We start from the raw sequence: 19823 nt of genomic DNA on the forward strand, positions 1-19823 counted from the left end.
ACTCTTTATCACGTAAAATAAATAGAACGGAATGAGTGAGTGAGATGACAATACTCGAAGCATCCTCAAATGACGTGTACTTACAACAGCGGGGTGAGCAGGGTGACTGCCGCCCTCCCAAGACTGCCTACCAAAGTGATCTTTAACAGGAGATTATGTATCAGCCAGACTCACGTCCAGGTAAAATACCTAGTACTAGGTTAGACTAGAATTCTAACATGTACCAGGACAGCACGTATACAGGCGAAGCCAAAGATTGGAGCTTCAACAAAAGCCTTCGAGGTACTAGGTAGGTTAGGAAGTTTCTTTTTCCTAGCATACGTCTCTCTAGTCGTTGTCAGATCTCTCGTAGCTACTTGTACTGGTAGGTGCTACATTGGACAGGCGTTGGTCCAGAGTGTTGGGCATGTAGATGCAGGCATTGCTAGGGATTCTTCTGGGCTGGCTGAGTGTACTGTATTATTTTCTGGGTTTCTGTAAAAGGAAACGGGCAGTATTACCACCCAGGTACAGATAGGTACCTATCTAATGTTATCTTATTCTAACACATCGACGAGTATCGCGCATGAAGACCAGAGTTCGGATGCTGAAAAACATCAAATGCCTAGAAAAATTAAAGCACATGGCACTGGGAACGATTGAAGTGAACGGGATCACGTCTGAACAATAACCCATTATTGCCATGTCAACTCCTTGGTTTATGCTATCGTGGGGAAATCATCTAATTCATTCCGTCACGCCTCGAGGAAAAGATCCTAATACCGTATCGAGACTAGTATGTAGTAGGACGCAGAGAGATGCATTTTCGCGTAATGCACAGAGCCAGTGCCCAAGCCGAGCCAAACCCACTCCGCAAAGACCAGAAAAAACCCAGAAGCCCATCGTCTATTTCTCCTTCTTCGCCTTGGCACCCTTGACCTTTGCAGTACCTCGCAGGGTCTTCTGTCGGTTCTTGCGTTGTTTGCCTGTGTTTCCAAGTATGTTAGTAAATCCTACCAGAGGAATGTACATATATATTTTGTAGGTATCTATATGTATATATATATATATATTTGTATAATGAGTAAAAACGTACGTTGCTGTCGAGATGCCTTCTCGACCTTGGTGGATAGGCCGACACGGACAAGTCGGTATCGGGGCTCGAACTTCTTCATGGCTTCGGGAGAGTCGTAGACAAGGGCGAAACCGGTGGTCTTGCCGCCACCGAATTGTGTTCGTAGACCGAAGACGGAGACCTGGTCCTTCTGTGCCTTGTACATGGTGGATAGCTCGCCGCGGAGCAGATCCTTGGAGATGTTTGCGCGGCCGGGGTGGAGGATGTCACTATATTCAACACACAAAGTTCATATTAGCAAACCACCCTATCAATTCCTTCGAGTTTGTTTTCGATGTTCTCGTAATGACTAGGTGTGAGGTTGTAGATCCAAGTTGTTGAGTATATAAAACATAGGCGCAATATAAGGATATAGAATAGAACATAATATTTGCGCGTTATGTTCGAGTTTCGAAGATGTCTTGTCTGCTGATTGATACGGAATGGGAACGACGAGAGGGAAGGGGGGGGCACAACGTACACCACCATCTGCTTGCGACCGAGAAGAGGGTTGCGAATGAACTTGCGAGTTCGCAGGGTAATGGGACCGTCGTTGTCAGCCATTTTCGCGAATTGATGGCAGTGTAATTGATCTGTCTGAAGAGAAGGTTGGCGAAGAGACAGATATTTGCGATGTTGACGCTGCTAGTATTCAGATTTAGTGAAAGATTAGAAAGTCTTTGCACCAAACAACGAAAATTCGTAGCCGAAATGTGTGATTGGGGCTAAGGGCGGACTAAAACATTCCGATTCCGTAAATTTCTTTGAAGGTGGGGATGTGCACAAGTTGAGAACTTAGGCGAGGTTAAAACCCTAAAAACTCAATGCTGCCCCGCATAAATTCAATGTTTAGCCACATTACCTAGCCACATTTGAAATCCATCAGTGGGGCATTCGATGTTCAAGTTCAACCCCATCATTGAATGTTGACCGCGAAGTTCAATCTTCTTCTCCACAAAGAAATCATGAGCAGACCCAGCAAATTCTGATAAAGTGAAATATGGTCCAAAACAAGATCCAAGGAAATGTCGACAGTATCGATCGTTTCTGTCGTCAATACCTACAACTTGAACGGGAATTGGATTATCCTTCATCTACCATTCTGAAGGAAGCTGATGTGCAAGATCTTCTCTACCATAAAATATTCAGTAACGATGCCCTCTCTTACCCCCCTCCCAAAAGATACAAACTCAGGGTCTTGAAGGAGCTTCTATCAAGAATTGAAGCGAGCATTGATGACTGGGATCTTTATGTAAGAGAAGACATGCCTTTTATAAGTTAGCAAGGAAGATAAGTTTGTTTTGTTTTGTTTTGCCATGAAGTCATGGCTGACTCCATCATTTCTATCAGGGAATTTCGGACGATTTGATGACCGCCTTCTCTATTCTCCTTCTTTCTCCACTCCCCTCCGAACTCACTGCAGTCCTGCAAAAATCGTATGTCACTTACACCCTGCCATCTCTTGATACATCATCTACTCCGTCGCCTCAAGTCACATTACTTGAGTCACGGGATCTTGTCTCTGCTTCTGGTACTACTGGTCTCCGTACCTGGGAAGCTTCCCTTCATCTTGGCCAATATCTGGCCGCCAACCCCTATCTCATTCAAGGAAAACATGTGCTAGAACTAGGAGCAGGTACTGGGTATATATCTATTCTCTGTGCTAAGTTTCTAAACCCTATTCTAGCCATCGCGTCAGATGGCTCCGACGACGTAGTAGCAAACCTCCCTGAGAACTTCTTTCTAAACGGGCTTCAGGGGTCGGCCACGGTCCAGGCCATGGAATTGAAATGGGGACATGCTTTGGTAGGCACAGAAGACGAGCATTGGAATCGCGGTATACCTGTCGACGTTGTTCTCGCAGCGGATGTCACGTACGACGAGGAAATCATCCCATCACTCGTCGGAACACTAGAGGAGCTTGTGGGGATGTTCCCTCATATCACAATACTCATCGCCGCCACTGAGAGAAATCAAGAAACTTTCCAAGCATTTGTTGAGGTCTGTCAGAAGAAGAACTTCACCGTCGACGAGATCGACTTTACCCTTCCACCCAGAGAGAGCCAGCGTGGCCCATTTTACAACGACCAAGTACCCATTAGAATTTGCAAAATATCAAAGTAATTGGCGACATGATTTTCAGTGTATCTCTACCAAGTAGATATATACCTTCTTCTATTTACGCCAACGCTAATATAAGTCTTATGTTTACATGATCATGTCTAATCTATCTACCTAGGTACCTAACCAAGGTAGGTATCCATACTCATATATGTATGTATCTCAAACCAGGACGCTTCTTACTAATCACAGTTCTACCATATAGCCTTAGTTATGGAGCTACACAATCCTTAATACCACTACAAATATGTACATACATGTATGCATGCATGTGGTTACCAGTCTAGGTAGTAGGTACCTAGGTAATAGAATATTTGTATGTACATATATCTTAATATCAATAATGTTCATAAACATCAATTCAATCAAAGGCCTCGAAGGGCAAGGCGTATTCTACATGTTGGCATCAGCTGTAGCGTCGCACCAATTGGCTTTGACAAGGCTGCCCGCGTCCGTCGGTAGTACGTGTGCAACACAAACGCCATACAAACATGGCAGAGGCAGATACATACCCATTATACCACGAGTCGAGAGCTGAAAGGGCTGATGTTATTCTGTTTCAGTATGGTCCTTTCTTTTCTCGTCTCCTCTCCCATGACAGTCCATACATCGCCATCCTCCAAAAAGCTACCAGGCACCTACTAGTTAGGTCCTTGTCTAGTACCCGATATCTACCTGTCCGGTGATGATCGTGATGACGATGATGTTATTTGGGATATTGCTATCGCTGTTGGCACTCACCAACACCTTCTGCCTCGCCAAAGTCCAGTTCAAGACACACGTATGGGACACGCAGCAAGCGAAGCCTCTGGTTCTCGAATGGGCGGGCGCCAACGGCGCCGTCAACATCACCTTGGCGAGGATGACGACCGAGGGTTCATCTACCTATATGCAGACCAACTCGATCGCGGAAAGTAGGTGGAGATTTCCCTCCCCCCGTATACGGAAATGGCAATGAGCTCACGGTGAGATGAATGATGAAGACTACTCAGAAACCACGTTCACATGGAAACCTTGGGACGACGACGGCCTGGTCCCAGGTACCTACGTCCTGCAGATCGGCGACGGGCGAAGCTCCGATGAATCGCCCGCGCTGTCCTTGGCTCATGGGTGTCTGCGGGCAAGAGAGGTAGGCGACGATTACGATGATGATGTCCGTACTATCTCCCTCTAAGTACCTACCTACCTACCTACCTAAACTAATCAAATACCCATCTTTTACCCACGCACAGCACGACAAAACCCTCCGCGATGCCGGCGATAACAACAGCACCACCAACGACCAGAGCAGCGCCGGGTACTCCCCCTCCGTCGTCACCGGCATCGGCGTCGGCTCCACGCTCGGCGGCGTGCTGCTGCTGGGCTTGGTCGCCTTCCTGGTCTACCGCGGGAGGCAGAGGAATAGGGGGAGGGCATTGGGGGACCAGGAGGCGGGTGGGGGGCAGGGCAAGGGGAAGGGGAAGGGGAAGCAGGAAGGGACGGGGAATCAGTTTGATGTCACGGGTGCGCTTTAGTGCTGCGGTTGAGAAGGGGGGTGGGGGTTGGTGCTCGTGGGTAAATTGGTAAGGTTAGGGGTAGGAGAGTAAGGATTCAGGGGTACGTACGTTGAGTGTAGGTAATGATACACATGTATCTAGTCTTTCGACGCCAGGGCTAGCTTTATTTGGCTTTGGAAAGCTTGTGGTGTGTCATGGGAGATGAAAGCAGCTCGTCTAGTAATGCTTCCTACCATCCATTTGTGTTCAGTCCCTTTTCCCAGTAAAATGTGGGCAGATACGAAGTAGGTATCTAATTACATCCGCGTATAAAACCCCGTATCCTGCCTCCAAACCGCGTTTGACTACGAGTATCTTTAGCCTTTCTGCTGCCCCTTTTATCTTAGCCCTGAACTACATTTACCTACCTAGGCACTTTCTTACTAATGCCGTAGATGATAAGACTGGCATGCGGAATGACTGATAGCCGTTGTTATGGGATGGGTTTGTCATAGTGGTGTGGCAGATTCTCTCTGGAATACTGTCAATAAAGTCATTCATACTAGGTCCTGTTGTTATCTCGTGCGCGCTGAGGTAAAGTGTGGCTCCAAACCAGTCGTGATCCGCAAGATAGAGTGAGTTTGGCTAGGAAGGTGAATCCATTATCTCCCCGTCTGTGCAGCTCTGTAGCCCAATATGCGTTTTTTGAAATCTAGGCTACACAAATTTCTTTGCCTGTTTGATGTGCCAATTCTATATCATCCTGCCCTCCCTCGCCAGTCTTGGAATTATGCCAGGTAGTGGCTGCTTGGAGTTTTATCGTTATCTGGTAGAGGATACTCCTCAAAAGACCTTCATAGGACTTCTGTAATTGTGTCCCTCTGTCGTGGAAGAAGAAGCTGACTGAGACTTGTGTCGCATCCGACGAGAATTTCATGAGCGTAGACTTCCCGGAACCTGGCTTGCCGTGGATCCAGAAGAATCCTTCTCCATTTCTTAACCATGCTGGCAAGGTGGTTCTATCTTCTGCAAATGCCGAAAAATGCCCCTTTATAAGTACCTACTGGGGTACCCACGCCGGACGTAAGGGAGAGGTGGGGGCATCGTGGAACAATACAGAGCGAGCACGGAAGCACATGTACACCCACCAAGGGCCACCAAAGCGAATTTTTTTCTTCTAGAATAGACAGACCATAGACGTTTTCTTTATATCCTATCATAAATTCGTAACCATCATCATCAGCACACTCTAACCATCTAGGGCCCCCAAACACTCACTCTCTACCTCCCGCCTACGTAGACCTCCCCTTCCTTTTTATTTATGCTCACCCCCCACACAAATAATCCTCCCCTCGACCCTCGGCGCAATCGCCCTGGTCCAGTCGACCTCGAACTCGCCGTCGTCGAGCTCCTCGCCGACCTGGCTCTCGACCTTGGCGACGCGCGCCCACTTGGCGAACACGCGGCGCATGATCTGGATCTCGCGGTCGATCTTCTCTATCTCGCCGGCATATGTCGGCTCCGCCGCGCCAACGTCCACGTCGGCGTAGTCCTCGTTGTCGGACTCGTCGACCGGCACGCCGCGCGTCTTGCGCTCCCGGATCTTCTGCGGCGTCCAGTTGTCCCAGCCCGAGGCGGCGTCGGCGTCGGCGTCGGCTGTCGCTGCCGTGGTCGCGCTGGGCGACTTCGGGCCCGCGCTGGGGTGCGTGTGCGTCGCGTTGACTTTGCTGGCGACGCGGTCCCAGTGTTGGCCAACTAGTAAGTGATGGATTAGCCAGTGCTCTCATTTCAAGCCAGGGAAAGGGGGGGCTTCGACGCTTAGGTAGGCAGGTAGGTAGGTAGGCAGGCTGGTAACTCACTGTTGTTCCCCCAGTACTTCCACTGTCCCATAACGCGCAGCGACATGAAGTACTGGCGCAGCATCATCGAGATCAGGATGCCGTTCTCCTCAGACACGATCTCCTCCGCCTCGCCGCCCTCGGACTCGATCAGCAGGTCGTCGTAGCCGTCCTTGCCGCGCGCCATGTAGCCGCGCGTCACCAGCACGTACTTCTTCTCCAGATCGATGGGCTCGCCGTTGATCGTCGTCGACACGATGCGCGACCCCGTCGGCCGCCCGCCGTCGAACTTGAACGTGATGTTGGACACCTGCGGGAACCGCCCCTCCAGCGCGGGGTACTGCGACAGCCCGTTCTCCAGGGCGCCGAGGATGGCTTTGCCCCGGACCTTGATCACCACGACGGGGTCCTCGAAGGGGAAGCAGTTCATCTGTCACAGTGTTACAAATTTGAAGATGGGATTCACGTGGTGAGTTTTGAGAGATTGGAAAAACTTCAAGATCAAGAAGAAGAAGAAGAAGGGAACTCACGATGTCTTTCATCAAGAGCGGCCCCGGGGCGTAAACCTGGTCGCCGCGGACAGTTCCCGACGCCATGATGCTGCAGTCGCCATTGTAGTAGTGGCGCATGATGTCGCACACCCAGTTCGCGATATTGCTCTCGCGCAGCCTCACCGTGCGGAACCTAGCGTCGAGCGGCGCCGCCGTGTACCCGATGGGCTTCTGCAGGGTGGCCTTCAGGCTCGCCGTGAGCTTCTCGACGAGCTCGACGGTCGGCTTGTGCGCGGGGATGGCGGAGGTGACGTCTCGGCGAATGATGTCGAAGTCCCACCTGCCCGAGTCGTCGGGCCGCCGTCTGGCCTCCACGTAGCTCAGCTGCTTGAAGTCGGTGCCCGAGCGCAGGACGTGGGTTCCCTTGATGACGCTGTGGTTGTAGTAGTGGTCGTGGCCGCCGAGAATGATGTCGATGATGCCGTCGGTCTGCTCGGCGAGCTTGTTGTCGTTGGGCTCGCGCATGTGGGTTATGGCGATGACGATTTCAGCCCCCTCAGCCCGCAGCTTGGGGACAAGCTCCTTCGCCGTCTGCGAAGCGGATTTGTAAACAAGATCAGGGGGAAGACTGTTGATCGTGGCCAGCCATTCGCGTTCACCGAGCCCTATTAGGCCAATCTTGACACCGTTAGAAGAAGTGATGATGTGAGTCTTCTTGCAGTTCCCAATGGGAACCTCGTCTCCCAAGGCAGGGTCCAGCACATTGGCGATGAGCCAGGGGAATTTGCATTTAGAGGCTAGGTGTTTAAATTGGCGCACGCCAAAGTCAAGATCGTGATTCTATATATGTGATGTGGTTAGTTGAGGTGGTATATGTAAATAAGTTTGAGCCTCGTACGTACTCCCAATGCCGCAGCATCTGTCCCTATCTTATTCAGGAGAGGTACCATATGATCACCTGCCAGATTCGGTGTGTTAGTTTATGGTCTATGCAGATTCACTCATTCTCATAACAGTGATATACAACAAATTTGGCTCTTGGGAGTAATTATTCAGGTAGGTACACATATGGATTACATAACGATATAGTTGTTTTCGGGTAGTGAGACATGATTCTGCACATCTGCAACATACCTTTGGTGACGGAGCTCTCCAAGCTTGGGTTGAACGCATCTCCGGAGAATAAGGTCACTAAGTCCGGCTGTCCTTGGAACTTGTCGTCTTCTCGATAATGCTTAATGAGTGACATGAATCGAGCGACACCGCCCACCGGTTCGCTACTAGAGGGGTCTACATGATAGACGTCATTATAGTGTAGAATTCTTAGGTCGGGAGGTCCATCGTGGGTTCCTGAGCTGTAGGTTACAGACTCATTAGGGGGCACTTCGGCTTTCTTTTCTGGCATGATGATGGGGGGAAACAGTATATAGAGAGATATAGAAAACGACAACCAAGATGACGAAAGGTAGGTGATGATGGCGTTTAATACATCAAGGGTCAAGATAGTTAAGATAGTTAGGCGGTAAGATAACAACTTGGACCTACATTCTACATTCAGGGTTCTATATTATGTATAAGTGGGACATGCAGCGTCTTTGATGCACAATTCGTTGGCACCCGTTAAGGCATAACAAGGTGAGACCTGGCTGGCTTAGCCCCTGAGAAACGGATCTCCAGCTCCATACGCCAAGTGACCCAAGTCATCTAACCAACGAATAAGCGCTTCTCTGTTCATAATCTTCACTGCGGCGGGGTTATCCTCACTATTTCTAATATTTTCTACTATGCAATAGCCTACCTTGCGAGGTACTTTATTCGTATTGCTGTGTAGCGAAACCATTCCTCTTTGTTTCAGCGTTTCACGATCTGTGGCATGCAGAACCGATTCCACTCATAAGAGGAGAGTTACACAGTGGTATACCTGGATGGTTGATACCTGCATACCTAAGCATGTGAATCAATATTTATTTTCCCAATATAAATACCTAAGCACCCGTCCCGCATCCCGGATTGTTAGCTTTTAGGTATTTCAATCGACGATTATTACCTAAGGTTAGGTATTTGGTCGAATCCGTTTTCGCTCCCAATTTGCATGTTGAATACACATTTTCGCCTATTTTTCCGAGTACACCTATATGCTACCCTTTTCATGTCATACGTTGCATGAGTGGAAACGAGTGCTCAGTAATGCCTTAAGGCTCTCCTGGCCAAATGGAGTCCGCAAGGTCTCTCACCAACTTCAGTTTTGCGATCATATCCTCTCGCGTCACGGCGTTGCCAAGATGATGGCTGGCAAACCCACATTGCGGGCTAACACCAATTCTCTTGAGAGCTTCCTCGCGGGTCTGCCCAGCACCCTTTGCGATAATGTCGGCAGCCTGGAAGACCTTGCCGCGAGTCTCCTCAAGATCCTCGAGCTCGGGGAACTTGCTGGTAATGACACCTAGGATGACATTCTTGTGCGCCGGTAACTCCTTGAGAGGCTCGAATGTGCCTGCTCTCTCCGTGTCGTATTCGAGGAAATACGTGTCGGCATCAATATTGTTGAAAAGCTTGGTAGCAATTCGGTCGTATCCTCCTTCCGAGAAATGTTTACTGTACGCGAAGTTTCCTCGGCAAAGGTGGATTCCCAAGTGCATATCAGCCGGGCGTGACGATACGCAATCGTTGTACAGCTTGATGTACGAGTCAAGAAGCGCGTCAGCATCTTGACCGTCTGCCTTGAATCCAGCAATCATCTTCTCGTCACAAAAGTCTACAGTAACGGACTATGTCAGCGTAACTCCTCGCACAACATCAGTAAATACTGTAGGCCTTTCTTACATGCTAAGTTCGGGTCGTCAATTGTGACGTTTCGGCAGCCGTTGTCGTATAGAACTTGCAATTCCTGGGATGTCGCGTTAGCAACAGCTACAGCGAAATCCAACAAACCTATCTCAAAGGCAACACGTAAACAAGCAGCGATGCAGTATAATTGGGATAGGCTCAATCAATGGAGGAAGAAGAGGTTCGTTGACTTACTGTTTGATAGGCAATGGCGATATCGGCAAAGTACTCCGCATCATTGGCATACACCTCCTTCGGATAAGCCCTGCCCTCCTTATATCTAAGGTGATACCTGCAATATGTCAGAATTCAGTTACATGTCATACTTCCTTATCACGATTGGGGTTCTTGAGTTTGGATGAGGGCGTATGCAAACTCTGTATTTCAAGACTTTATATGGGAGACATACCACTCAGGAGCGGCGAGTGTTATTTTTAGATCCTTCACTTTTTCGGCGGGCACCAATTTCTTGAGATAATTCCAGTCGGATATGTACGCGCTTCCAGCATGCTTGATCTTTCCGGTACAGACAATAGTCTCACCAGGCTTATGACCCGTCTCGGCTAATAGTCATTAGATGCCAATTCGTTTACCTAGTAGTGAAAAGGAGCAATGGGCATTCTTGCCGAAGAGGCAGACTTACTGAAGGCAGCGGTATCAGGGACGTACATCCGGAATATGTCCCACGACGGGTTTTGGATTTCCTCGAATCCTTCGAGGTTAGGGAAGAAAGTTCCCCAGAACTGATGACGACGGTATTCACCATCATTGATGGCATGGTATCCAAGATCTAATTGGAGCTTGACAATCTCATCGATGGACTTGTCCTCGAGTTCATGGAGCTCCTTGTCCTGGGCAATCTCAAGAGCTTTCTTCTCATCAAGCTTGATGCGCTTCTCGACCAACTCCTTCGGGCGTAGCAGTGAGCCGAGGTGCTCGGCACGGAAGGGTGGTCGTTGCTTGTTGGTCGGCATCTTTACTGGCGGAGACTGACGCAGGGTTAGATGGGCTGTTTGAGTAGAAGTGAAAGTAAGGGAAGATGCTGAGATACAGTGGCCGCTTTGCCTGCTGGGTCCGAATGGAAAATATTATAGAATGATCTAGGACTGAGGGGGTAAAATGGTACTTAATAGCTAGGTAGGGAAAGGACTAAACGTCATCCCGGCTATCCTGCTGGCTTTTACCATTGCCAAGTTGAAGTGGGGATAGTCTGCTCCGGACATCTGGAGGTTTATTGGACAAGGAGAGTGCGGTAACCCTAAATAAGGGGTATCGTGACTTCCTACATCCCTTGCACAGTAAGGAAATATACATATATCCTTGGATAGTTACATAGTAGCTGCCTAGTACATAATACCTAGGTATACTATACAGAAAAGGGAAAGCTACCCGAGGGGAAGCCACGACCCTTTCTGTTTCTATACCTACATTATTAGGCTACATATATACCTACATGTATACCTACTATGTAGTTGGATGTACTAGGTAGGTAGCATGGGAAACATAAAGGTAACAGCCCATGCTACATAGTACTAAGATAGTGGGATGGTGGGACTTTAAAAGTTTAGGTTTTTGGATATGGACATTGGTCTATAGATGAGACTATGCTAGACACGCTTATAAGACACCATTAGCATATTAATCCACAACTCCATTATCGGATTGCCGTCCTCCAATCCTCATAATTCCCCCGACTTCTCCACCCTTGCGCACCCCGCCTTTGTAAATGCTGACTTTGCTTGACAGCTACATACCCAATCTGTGCTTAAGGCATTCACCTACAGTATATGTAAGTACCTAGGTGGTAGCTATAACATCGCACTCGGTTACCTACTACTAAGGTATCCAAACCTACATTACCTACTAGGTATGTAGGCGAGACTGGCAAGTTGGCGAAATGGTTTGAGCATTTGCAAATCTGTCTTGGGAGATGTGATTGTAGGCCTTGGTGTCTCGGTCCTTTTCGATGCGTATACCTGAAGTTTATGTAGGTCCCAGCCCTTAGTATTGGAGAGTTGGAGAATTGTAGCCTAGGCTATTATTTGCATGCATCCATAGTACCCTCTATCATGCAAATTCAATTCTTCCAGCGCCTACAGTTCGGGATTACAATGGATAATTTTCAAAATCAGCAGTTTACACTAAGTACTAGGTATCTAGGTACCTAGTAGTTACATGGCATTATCCTTATCACTCAATGTACATATGGCATATACATATGCATGCATAGGTATACCTAAGCAGTCTGTATATGTGCATAATATGTAGAAGTGCATATCAATTATGGGTAGTATTCCTGTAAACAGGTTGAACAGGCCCCTTAACCCCACAACCCCTGACTACGTTTTCCCACCCCGCGACCCAGACTAGACTTGGCTCGATTTGGTAGTAGACATCATCGAAATCATCGAAATCATCGAAACGTGAACCTCAAACATGAACCTCTTACTATGATACTTGACCTTAGCTTCTGATTTCTTAGTAATTATCGACACCTATTTTCAACAAAGCTAGACTAACCTAGTATTATCATGATCGCCTAACCTTAGGTTACTTACCTACGTTCCTAACCTAGATATCAAGCTCGCCTATTCAAAGATCAATTAGAAAGATAGCCCCAAGTACGGGTACCTCAGGGGGGGAGTAGCTAAGCCCGCTCAAGGAACTACCATGGATCGTATACCTCCCGAGGTGCTTCTGCACATATTCCAGTTCCTGGACGGCCCGGCTCCGTCCCAGGTACGACTTCGGGACCAACCTAGCAGTGATATGCTGGACGTCACGCCGCAGCTTTCACACAGCCTCAAGACCGTTTCTTACGTCTGCAGGACTTGGCGCACATTGGCTCTCCCAAGCCTCTTCCGCCACGTGCTATGGAAGCCCAAGATATCCTCTCTCAGTGCCTTCACGCTGAACCCCATACCCCTCCTGCGCTTCCTAGAGGACAATCGGCTGGACCGTAGTGCCATGACCTTCACCATGGTCGTAGACTTCCAAGATAAGGAAGCCGACGCGCGACATATCACTCCGGAGATAAGGTCCGTGGACTTGGAATGGCTATGGGATCAGCTATTCTCCGTCATCGATCCTTTGCGCTTCACCATGATCGCGCCTCCGAACACTCTCGCCGCGTTCATGTCTCGAATGCTCTTCCTGGATGATGCATGGTCATTTAGTATCCCCTACCATATTCTGTCACTTGCTCGATCCAAAAGGGGGCCATCACGTGACAGATCATCAAAAGAGCACCTCGAAGCACAACTATCTGCTCTTCAAGTCTCATCTCCAACAGCTGAGACTACTAGCACGTCACCTTCTGGGGCAGAGTCATCAGCCGCCGCTGCTTCTGCCATGGGATCTTCTTCTTCTACTTCCCAAGCAACCCGCTACAGAAAGCCCCCAGCCTGTCCGCTATTCACCGCGCGCCCCTGGACGTCCATCCTTCTAAACGAGGGCTCCTCGACCCGAGTCTACCGCACCTACGAGTTCTTCCTGCGGCGACCGCCCTCCATGCTCGGGGCCCTGCTCGGGTGCGAGGAGCACCCCAACAACGTACCCCTCCTGCCCCCCACCATCATCGACTTCAACTATATCGCCATCTTCCCCCTATCCTCTCATTTCGAAGTCCTACTACAGCACCTCCCTAAGCTCGACCGGCTTTTCGTGCAACTCACCCCGCGGCCGGGGAACCGGATCCTCGAGGACGAGGACGAGATGAAGTACATCGACCCGGCGGACCTGTGGATGGAGCGAAACACGTCATACAGCTCCTTGATGCGCGAGCTGACCTTCGTGGCCGACCCCGATCCCGACGTGGACGTGGACCCAGGAAACTGGGAGACGTTAAGGGTGTTCGAGAGCGGCGACGCCGCGGACCAGGAGGCCTGGGAGATCGCCGTCAAGTTCCTCGAGCGCAACGCCCGCCGCGGCTGGAAGGTCGAGCGCGAGGGCGTCTTCGTGAAGTGCGACGACGAAGGGAACCCCCCCGGCGCGAAGCGCGAGGTCGATGGGCATGGCGGAGGCGTGAAGTCGACCTTGTTAGTATAAGTCCTTTTTTTTTTTTTTTTTCCGCCTTTCATTTTCCTCTCCCTCCTTCTCCCCATCTCTCTATCGTGTGGAAAGAGGCTAGGCTGCACTGGAGAAGACCGCATGTATATCTGCATGAGGCACCTAGGTACTTGCCCCCCTCCCCTTCCCCCCTTTTTTTTTTCTTCTTCCCACAGTCCCACTCGGTGTAATGTATATAATTAATACCTTCCCCCCCCCTTCTTCCATTCTAGGTACATCCAATATCCCAGCAGCAGCAGCAGCAGCAGCAGTAGCAGCAACTACCTGTACTACGTACCCAGACACCTGTATATATGAATCTATCTCTGTCTACGAATGAGAAACAATGGATTAAAATGGGAGTGAATTTGAAAAAAAAAAACCCCCCGAATCAACACACATTCTGATTGACGCGACGCACAAAGCCACCAATCCCTCGTCCGCGTCGCCTTCGACGGCATCGCCCGCCTGCCCTTCTCCAGCAAGTGGCTGTACATGCGCGAGGAGCCTCCGGCGCCTACGACGACGTTTGGCGTTTGAGTTGGTAGAAGAGTGACTTTCTTTTTTTTTTCGACAAAAAAAAGAATCGGTTCGTCGTCGTGGCGGCGGTGGCGGCTCGGCTTTTGGCCGAGGAGGAAGCGCGTGGTTAATGGGAAGGAAGCGTTTAGTTGAGGATGTGGATGTGGTCGTGGATGTGATGTAGTAGTGGAGGATTCGAAGACGGGGATGGGGATGGGGATGGGGATATACATAACATTCTTGGTATATGCCCTATAGTGCCTACCTAAGGGAACCCCTATACCAACCATCAAGCCGCAAACCAGAGGCCGTTACTGTTGAAAGCTCCCACATATTTCCATACCAAAAATATCGAGCCAGTTGGGGCTTTTTGGAAGAACAGCTAACAAATACACTCAAGCGATCAAAATCTTTATCAAAAACAGCACTTCTTAATGCAATTGCAACACTGATATTCATATGGATACAAGGTACACGTCTACAGTGACGCTTGAATCCACGAGCTTCGGCCGACGATGCGAGCCCCTTATTTCTAGCTGGTAACCCCAAACGCCCCCCTATGTATGGGACCGACCCCCAATGCGCCGTTCTTCTGTGTATATAACATGTATGGATTCCCCGCCCCCCCCCTTCTAGGGTTGGGTACCTACATACCTAGACAAGTAGGTAAGAGTGCCAAAAACTCGTAGTGGCGTCGTGAAATTAACCCAACCGCATCTGTACCCAGGTAGGTTATAGACATATAGTCGTACCCTTCCGTACCTAGATCAGACCAGAACCTGAAGCGCCCCCTTCCTTATTAACGCCGTGGCGTTTCGTTGATCTTAGCAACAACTAAGCGTGAAGTGAAGATCCGTAACTTTGAAACCCCCCTATACATGATCTTTCCCCAACCAGCCGCCATTCACGCCGCCGCGTTTCTATTACACCTTCCTTAATGACCAAGCATGTAAGATGTAACCAGTCCCTCTTCCCAGCGTCTAATACCGCTCTAATAGAATTGGAAACCCATGCAAGGCCGATGCTGATACACATGGTACATATAGCCCATTACACAATAGAAAATATGAAAAGAGATTTGTGAAAGAATGATAAGACAGAGACAGAGAAACAGAAATCGCATAGAATACCAACGACGAAGTTTGGTAGTCTAATCTAACCGATCTGTATCCTTGTCACTATCATCGCTACTCCAGTCCACGGGTGCTGTGGTATCAACAGAAGCTTTGCGCTCGGCATCGTGTGTCATTTCGCGCCACGTGCTCCAGCTTAGCATCAAGAACGCGACAACAATCATGCACCCACCACCGATGGCTGAGCCACTCAGCGATTGCCCCATGACTAGCCAGTCGGCGACGGCTACGATGAAGATGGTTAATAGCGCCGCCACACTGCTCAGCACCGGGCTCGTCAGCGAGATTAAGACTAAGAAACTTCCTGCGAACGTCGCATTCATGATAATCGATATAAAGAGGTAGAATGCCGCCTGTCCCGTAGGTAATTCGAACGTTTCCCAACCTAGGACATGCAGGATTGGAAGCGGAACCCAAAGAACTAGGAGAGTGAAGGCGCCGATGCAGCTACCAAAGGCGTTGGCGAAGATCATGCCGCGTATGGCTGAGGTGCCTTCAGGCGGACACGCCCATCGCTTATACAGCACCTCGTAGAGTCCATACAGGACACTCCCGGCGCCAATGATTAGGTTACCTAGAAATCGCCTACTGGACTCGGTATCAACATCTCTGTCGGGCCCTGGATCGCTTGAGTCTCCGTATGCTACGACTAAGACACCAGCGATGGCTACCAGGACGGCAATTGATTTATCGAGACGTAGCTTCTCTTTGAGCAAGGGCACACTAAAGGCGTAGGCGAAGAAAGCAGAGCAGTTATAGATAGCAGTGAGGTCACTCGCAGTGGTCATGCTGACGGCGACGTACCAGCTCAAACCGGCGATGGTAAGAGCAGTAGTAACGAAGGCCGTCGTACGAACAAGATAGGGCACGGGGCTTCTTTGCATGATAGGTCGCGGGATGTCAAGCTCTTGCCGGGCGACCATATGCGCGGTGGAGCGGAGCAGGAAAACGTGTCTCCTCCAGAAAGCCGACCAAGGCATGTTCCATTTCTGGACGCGCAAGATCAAAAGTTGGGCAGGCCACAGAAGCGCCCACGATCCGTGTGTTAGATAAAGCATGCAGTAAGCCTTATCCCAACCAAGCTCGTGCTGTACATATCGACCTAATTCTGTCTGGACGCAAAAAGACACTAGCGATACAACAAGAAATATGGCAGCATACGTGTACTTTTTGCGCACGGCCATCTTTGCTTGCGTGTCTGGCGACTGGGACCGTAATGCGGACCGACGGTTGTATGTGGGAGGCCTACCAATGGAAGTTGGAGTAGAGATAGGCAAAGGTAGAGGCGAAGTCGGCCGCGAGGTGTTATATCGTGATCTTCCACGGTCTTCGTCGTCGGATTTCTTTAGGAGCGGTGTGACGGAACGACCGTCAGTCGGACGAAAGAACGCTGGTCTCTTTGGGTCAGGCATTGCGTTCTCGTCGTCGTCTGAGTCGTATTCAGAATCAATGATATCAAATCTACCCGGGCTGCGAAGTTGGTCAAGTCCAGAACCCTCGTCGTCCTCCTGAACGAAAGAAAGCCGCCTATCGAAGATTGGGGTTCTACCTCCTACGGTGTCAGTTCCGCTTCCGATATAATCCTCGATACTAGATCCGTAAGAACTAGCTGACAAAGGTGATGGTTCTGCCTTGGAATAGTGCGGCGATGGTTTGAGGCGAGCAGGAATGCTGGAAAGCCGTACGTTATTTGGGTTATGAGGAGACATCAAAAAAGAAGATGAGGATAAGCAAAGAAAGAAGCAGAATAATAATAGAGTTAATATAATACAACCCTAATGATAGGAAGTACGGGTAACGGGTATTACGTATGTTACCTAGGTAGGTAGTAGTGAGTCTAGTGACAGTAATAATGCAAGCAGATGTTAAAAGAGAGAAAAAGAGAGACTGAGGTCAGGATTCCTATTCGTTCAACCAATACACAGATAGTACAGATACCAAGAATATTAGAGATATGCAGAAGTTTAGGTCGTTAGCTTCTGCTATGATAGGCAAAGTTAGGGAAAGTTGGTACAAATTCGTACGACAAGAATTTCGTCAAATGACCACCAAGATGAGGTACCGTAATTCGTAAAGGGGGGCCACGCTAAGGCATCTACGGAGCCTGGTAGGCAACCTGGGCGATGCTAGGCATGACTGGGCAGAAGGGGCAGTGGGGGCAGTGTTAGCCCAGTGTTAGGTACTTCAGGGCGATTAGGGGGTTTTTTGAAGTGCCTTTATTGGTGCGGGAACATTTAAAGATCTACAAATTCCATGGATGTTTTTGTTTGGGTGCCGCTATCCGGGCTACAGGTTCAAAAGTAATGTCACTGGAGTATTGATGTATGTATGTCACGGGTACATTAACCCCTGGGTCCACGTATTTGTGTTACCCTCCTTACTTACAGTCCCTTCCCGTGTAACCGTTTCTCAGTACGTCGTAGTTATTGTACAACAGTTGGTAACTGCAATTGCCTGCTAAAATAAACATTACATTGAAACTTTCAATGTGCCCAGGGTGGTCAAGTGCCATGTGTCAACCGGAAGTGTCAGCAAAAGAAAGGTCAGCCCTAGTATGCATGTGGTAACACCAAAACTCTACAACGTACAGTACTGCCAACTTTGAACTAATCCTAAACAATTCTCGAATTCTCACGATACATTAACTATTATTTTGTCTTCATAAAAAAAACTTTCAACTTTGTGGAAGAATACGAACTCACGACATTTTCTCCAGCGATCATCACCCCTTTAAAGTCTACGCAATAGTACCCGAAAGTAATATCCTGAAACACGACATTATACGGTAATACCCACTTGCTCAATCTAAATCTATGTGCATACATACACACATGTATTGTGTGTGCAGGTATGTACATCCAATGTCATCCATTGATTCCATTCAATCATCCTTCCATATCCGTACCTATTTTATTTCGCATTGGTCCCAAATAACGCTTCTTGCGTGTCATACTTGTACACTAAATCTTTATGCCAGTAGTTAGGTGCATCTGCTTTCGCGATTTTCCATGCCTCATCTAGTGCCGTCACCACATCCTCTGGCAGCGGGCCTTTCTCCAGATTATCCAAGTTGCTAACGAGCTGGTCGTGCGAACTGATGCCAATAATAATACCGTCATTGCCGTTCTTGATTTTCAATTGGCTGTGGTGCACTATCCACCGCAGAGCAGTTTCGATCATCGTCAGACCCGCGTGCTTCTCCACCGCCTTCTCCACCGTCTGTAAGGCTCGAAATGTACTCTCCTTGAAATACCGTCCACGATAGTTGGCACCTGTGTTGCCCTTCGTGCCAAATCGGCTGGTATCTTCGAGTTTGATATCTATGCTGCGGATCTTGCCGCTGAACAAGCCGCCCGCAATCGGGTTGTATACCACGATGTCTAGCCCGTATCGCCGACATGCCGGGACCAGCTCGGCTTCGATACCTCGCGTAATGCAGTTATACATGCCTTGGTAGATTGTAGGCCGCACCCAATTGTTGTACTTGCACGTCAGCACTACCTCCGCTATCTCGGCAGCCGTGAAGTTAGAGATGCCGAATCGTACGAATTTGCCCGCCTTGTGTAGCTTGTCTACTGCTTCGAGTGTCTCAGCGAAAGGTGTCGCGCGGTCGGCTGCGTGCAAGTAGATGATCTACAATAGTAATTGTCAGTATAGATGGCATTCAAGCAAACAAGGAAACACGGCAAAGCACAAGCGTAAGTTTCGGAGCTCAAGTTAGGCAATGACTCACATCAACACAGTCCGTACCGAGCTCTTTCAGGCTCGTTTCCAAACTATCAACAACCTTAGCTGCTTGATTGGCCCCATCCTGGGCGGGATAATGGAACTTGGTGGCAAGTGTCAGTCCACGCTCCTTCCATTTGGCCTCTTTCGTGAAGGTCTCCTGTTGGCCATTAACGTAGACTCGTGCCGTGTCAACCTCGTTATAGCCCCGAGCTTGAAAGGTGTCCAGGCACTTGTTGAACTCGTTGATATCGGTTATACGAGCGCCAGCAGTCTCATCCGTTCCAAAGGTCATCAGACCCAGGATGACACGGGTTTGCGGAGCTGCTGCGATTAAAGGCATATTGAGGCTTTCTTGGAGAATATAATTGGGTTGTATTGGACGAGTTTGAAGGTAGTGGGATGTTTCTCAACTTCTGTAACCCCTCTGTCTTTTATAAACTCCAATTCCGGATTTAGGATCCTTATTACCGCCTCAAGTCCACGGATATAGAAGCCGGGAGAGTACAGAAGATAACAAGAGCTTTATGAACAGTTTGGATGTCGGATTCGGA

The 19823-nt window shown here is 49.1% G+C and overlaps 8 protein-coding genes across 8 annotated transcripts; 3 read left to right on the forward strand and 5 right to left on the reverse strand.

Annotated features, from left to right (window-relative positions):
• Positions 1 to 431: 431 nt before the first annotated feature.
• Positions 432 to 1981, reverse strand: GGS25DRAFT_500522 (putative 40S ribosomal protein S24). The gene is made up of 3 exons (XM_049261863.1): positions 1575 to 1981; positions 1076 to 1323; positions 432 to 965 (listed from the first exon to the last, which is right to left on the reverse strand). Exons 1-3 carry the CDS (start codon positions 1655 to 1657, stop codon positions 886 to 888), a joined length of 411 nt encoding a protein of 136 aa, XP_049114947.1. The 5' UTR covers positions 1658 to 1981; the 3' UTR covers positions 432 to 885.
• Positions 1879 to 3595, forward strand: GGS25DRAFT_382759 (FAM86A protein). The gene is made up of 3 exons (XM_049258276.1): positions 1879 to 2345; positions 2444 to 3345; positions 3420 to 3595. Exons 1-2 carry the CDS (start codon positions 2094 to 2096, stop codon positions 3215 to 3217), a joined length of 1026 nt encoding a protein of 341 aa, XP_049114948.1. The 5' UTR covers positions 1879 to 2093; the 3' UTR covers positions 3218 to 3345; positions 3420 to 3595.
• GGS25DRAFT_533372 (uncharacterized protein) lies at positions 3429 to 5202 on the forward strand. The gene is made up of 3 exons (XM_049265668.1): positions 3429 to 4128; positions 4198 to 4367; positions 4447 to 5202. The coding sequence occupies exons 1-3, from the start codon at positions 3900 to 3902 to the stop codon at positions 4726 to 4728; spliced, it is 681 nt and encodes a 226-aa protein (XP_049114949.1). The 5' UTR covers positions 3429 to 3899; the 3' UTR covers positions 4729 to 5202.
• A 735-nt stretch (positions 5203 to 5937) lies between these two features.
• Positions 5938 to 8616, reverse strand: GGS25DRAFT_382799 (Metallo-dependent phosphatase). The gene is made up of 5 exons (XM_049258277.1): positions 8153 to 8616; positions 7921 to 7976; positions 7058 to 7858; positions 6549 to 6957; positions 5938 to 6444 (listed from the first exon to the last, which is right to left on the reverse strand). Exons 1-5 carry the CDS (start codon positions 8421 to 8423, stop codon positions 6005 to 6007), a joined length of 1977 nt encoding a protein of 658 aa, XP_049114950.1. The 5' UTR covers positions 8424 to 8616; the 3' UTR covers positions 5938 to 6004.
• Positions 8617 to 8795: 179 nt separating this feature from the next.
• Positions 8796 to 11473, reverse strand: GGS25DRAFT_500539 (5-methyltetrahydropteroyltriglutamate-homocysteine methyltransferase). Its single transcript, XM_049261864.1, has 5 exons — positions 10488 to 11473; positions 10254 to 10407; positions 10040 to 10136; positions 9842 to 9905; positions 8796 to 9773 (listed from the first exon to the last, which is right to left on the reverse strand). Exons 1-5 carry the CDS (start codon positions 10816 to 10818, stop codon positions 9211 to 9213), a joined length of 1209 nt encoding a protein of 402 aa, XP_049114951.1. The 5' UTR covers positions 10819 to 11473; the 3' UTR covers positions 8796 to 9210.
• A 624-nt stretch (positions 11474 to 12097) lies between these two features.
• GGS25DRAFT_382895 (uncharacterized protein) lies at positions 12098 to 14051 on the forward strand. Its single transcript, XM_049258279.1, has one exon. It carries the CDS (start codon positions 12515 to 12517, stop codon positions 13889 to 13891), a length of 1377 nt encoding a protein of 458 aa, XP_049114952.1. The 5' UTR covers positions 12098 to 12514; the 3' UTR covers positions 13892 to 14051.
• Positions 14052 to 15130: 1079 nt separating this feature from the next.
• On the reverse strand, positions 15131 to 17396 carry GGS25DRAFT_382893 (uncharacterized protein). The gene has a single exon (XM_049258278.1). It carries the CDS (start codon positions 17250 to 17252, stop codon positions 15561 to 15563), a length of 1692 nt encoding a protein of 563 aa, XP_049114953.1. The 5' UTR covers positions 17253 to 17396; the 3' UTR covers positions 15131 to 15560.
• Positions 17397 to 18453: 1057 nt separating this feature from the next.
• Positions 18454 to 19612, reverse strand: GGS25DRAFT_523958 (aflatoxin B1 aldehyde reductase member 2; the record flags this gene model as incomplete). Its single annotated transcript, XM_049264515.1, has 2 exons — positions 18454 to 19176; positions 19277 to 19612. 2 exons carry the CDS (start codon positions 19610 to 19612, stop codon positions 18454 to 18456), a joined length of 1059 nt encoding a protein of 352 aa, XP_049114954.1.
• Between the last annotated feature and the right edge of the window lie 211 nt (positions 19613 to 19823).

This window comes from Hypoxylon fragiforme (assembly GCF_022984875.1).
Source record: "Hypoxylon fragiforme strain CBS 206.31 chromosome Unknown GGS25scaffold_7, whole genome shotgun sequence".
Lineage (NCBI taxonomy): Eukaryota > Fungi > Ascomycota > Sordariomycetes > Xylariales > Hypoxylaceae > Hypoxylon > Hypoxylon fragiforme.

What these genes read in the sequence shown, in the direction of transcription:
- GGS25DRAFT_382893 (XM_049258278.1), bottom strand. Translation starts at nt 17,252, where the DNA reads ATGTCTCCTCATAACCCAAATAACGTACGGCTTTCCAGCATTCCTGCT.
- GGS25DRAFT_382895 (XM_049258279.1), top strand. Translation starts at nt 12,515, where the DNA reads ATGGATCGTATACCTCCCGAGGTGCTTCTGCACATATTCCAGTTCCTG.
- GGS25DRAFT_382759 (XM_049258276.1), top strand. Translation starts at nt 2,094, where the DNA reads ATGGTCCAAAACAAGATCCAAGGAAATGTCGACAGTATCGATCGTTTC. An exon ending in TTGATGACTGGGATCTTTAT is followed by an intron (nt 2,346 to 2,443) that starts GTAAGAGAAGAC and finishes CATTTCTATCAG; the next exon opens with GGAATTTCGGACGATTTGAT.
- GGS25DRAFT_500539 (XM_049261864.1), bottom strand. Translation starts at nt 10,818, where the DNA reads ATGCCGACCAACAAGCAACGACCACCCTTCCGTGCCGAGCACCTCGGC. An exon ending in ACACTCGCCGCTCCTGAGTG is followed by an intron (nt 10,137 to 10,253) that starts GTATGTCTCCCA and finishes GACATATTGCAG; the next exon opens with GTATCACCTTAGATATAAGG. An exon ending in TGACGACCCGAACTTAGCAT is followed by an intron (nt 9,774 to 9,841) that starts GTAAGAAAGGCC and finishes CCGTTACTGTAG; the next exon opens with ACTTTTGTGACGAGAAGATG.
- GGS25DRAFT_382799 (XM_049258277.1), bottom strand. Translation starts at nt 8,423, where the DNA reads ATGCCAGAAAAGAAAGCCGAAGTGCCCCCTAATGAGTCTGTAACCTAC. An exon ending in CAGATGCTGCGGCATTGGGA is followed by an intron (nt 7,859 to 7,920) that starts GTACGTACGAGG and finishes TCACATATATAG; the next exon opens with AATCACGATCTTGACTTTGG. An exon ending in CGCTCTTGATGAAAGACATC is followed by an intron (nt 6,958 to 7,057) that starts GTGAGTTCCCTT and finishes ACACTGTGACAG; the next exon opens with ATGAACTGCTTCCCCTTCGA.
- GGS25DRAFT_533372 (XM_049265668.1), top strand. Translation starts at nt 3,900, where the DNA reads ATGATCGTGATGACGATGATGTTATTTGGGATATTGCTATCGCTGTTG. An exon ending in GACCAACTCGATCGCGGAAA is followed by an intron (nt 4,129 to 4,197) that starts GTAGGTGGAGAT and finishes TGAATGATGAAG; the next exon opens with ACTACTCAGAAACCACGTTC. An exon ending in GCGACGATTACGATGATGAT is followed by an intron (nt 4,368 to 4,446) that starts GTCCGTACTATC and finishes ACCCACGCACAG; the next exon opens with CACGACAAAACCCTCCGCGA.
- GGS25DRAFT_500522 (XM_049261863.1), bottom strand. Translation starts at nt 1,657, where the DNA reads ATGGCTGACAACGACGGTCCCATTACCCTGCGAACTCGCAAGTTCATT. An exon ending in GGTCGCAAGCAGATGGTGGT is followed by an intron (nt 1,324 to 1,574) that starts GTACGTTGTGCC and finishes TGTTGAATATAG; the next exon opens with TGACATCCTCCACCCCGGCC. An exon ending in GAAGGCATCTCGACAGCAAC is followed by an intron (nt 966 to 1,075) that starts GTACGTTTTTAC and finishes TTGGAAACACAG; the next exon opens with GCAAACAACGCAAGAACCGA.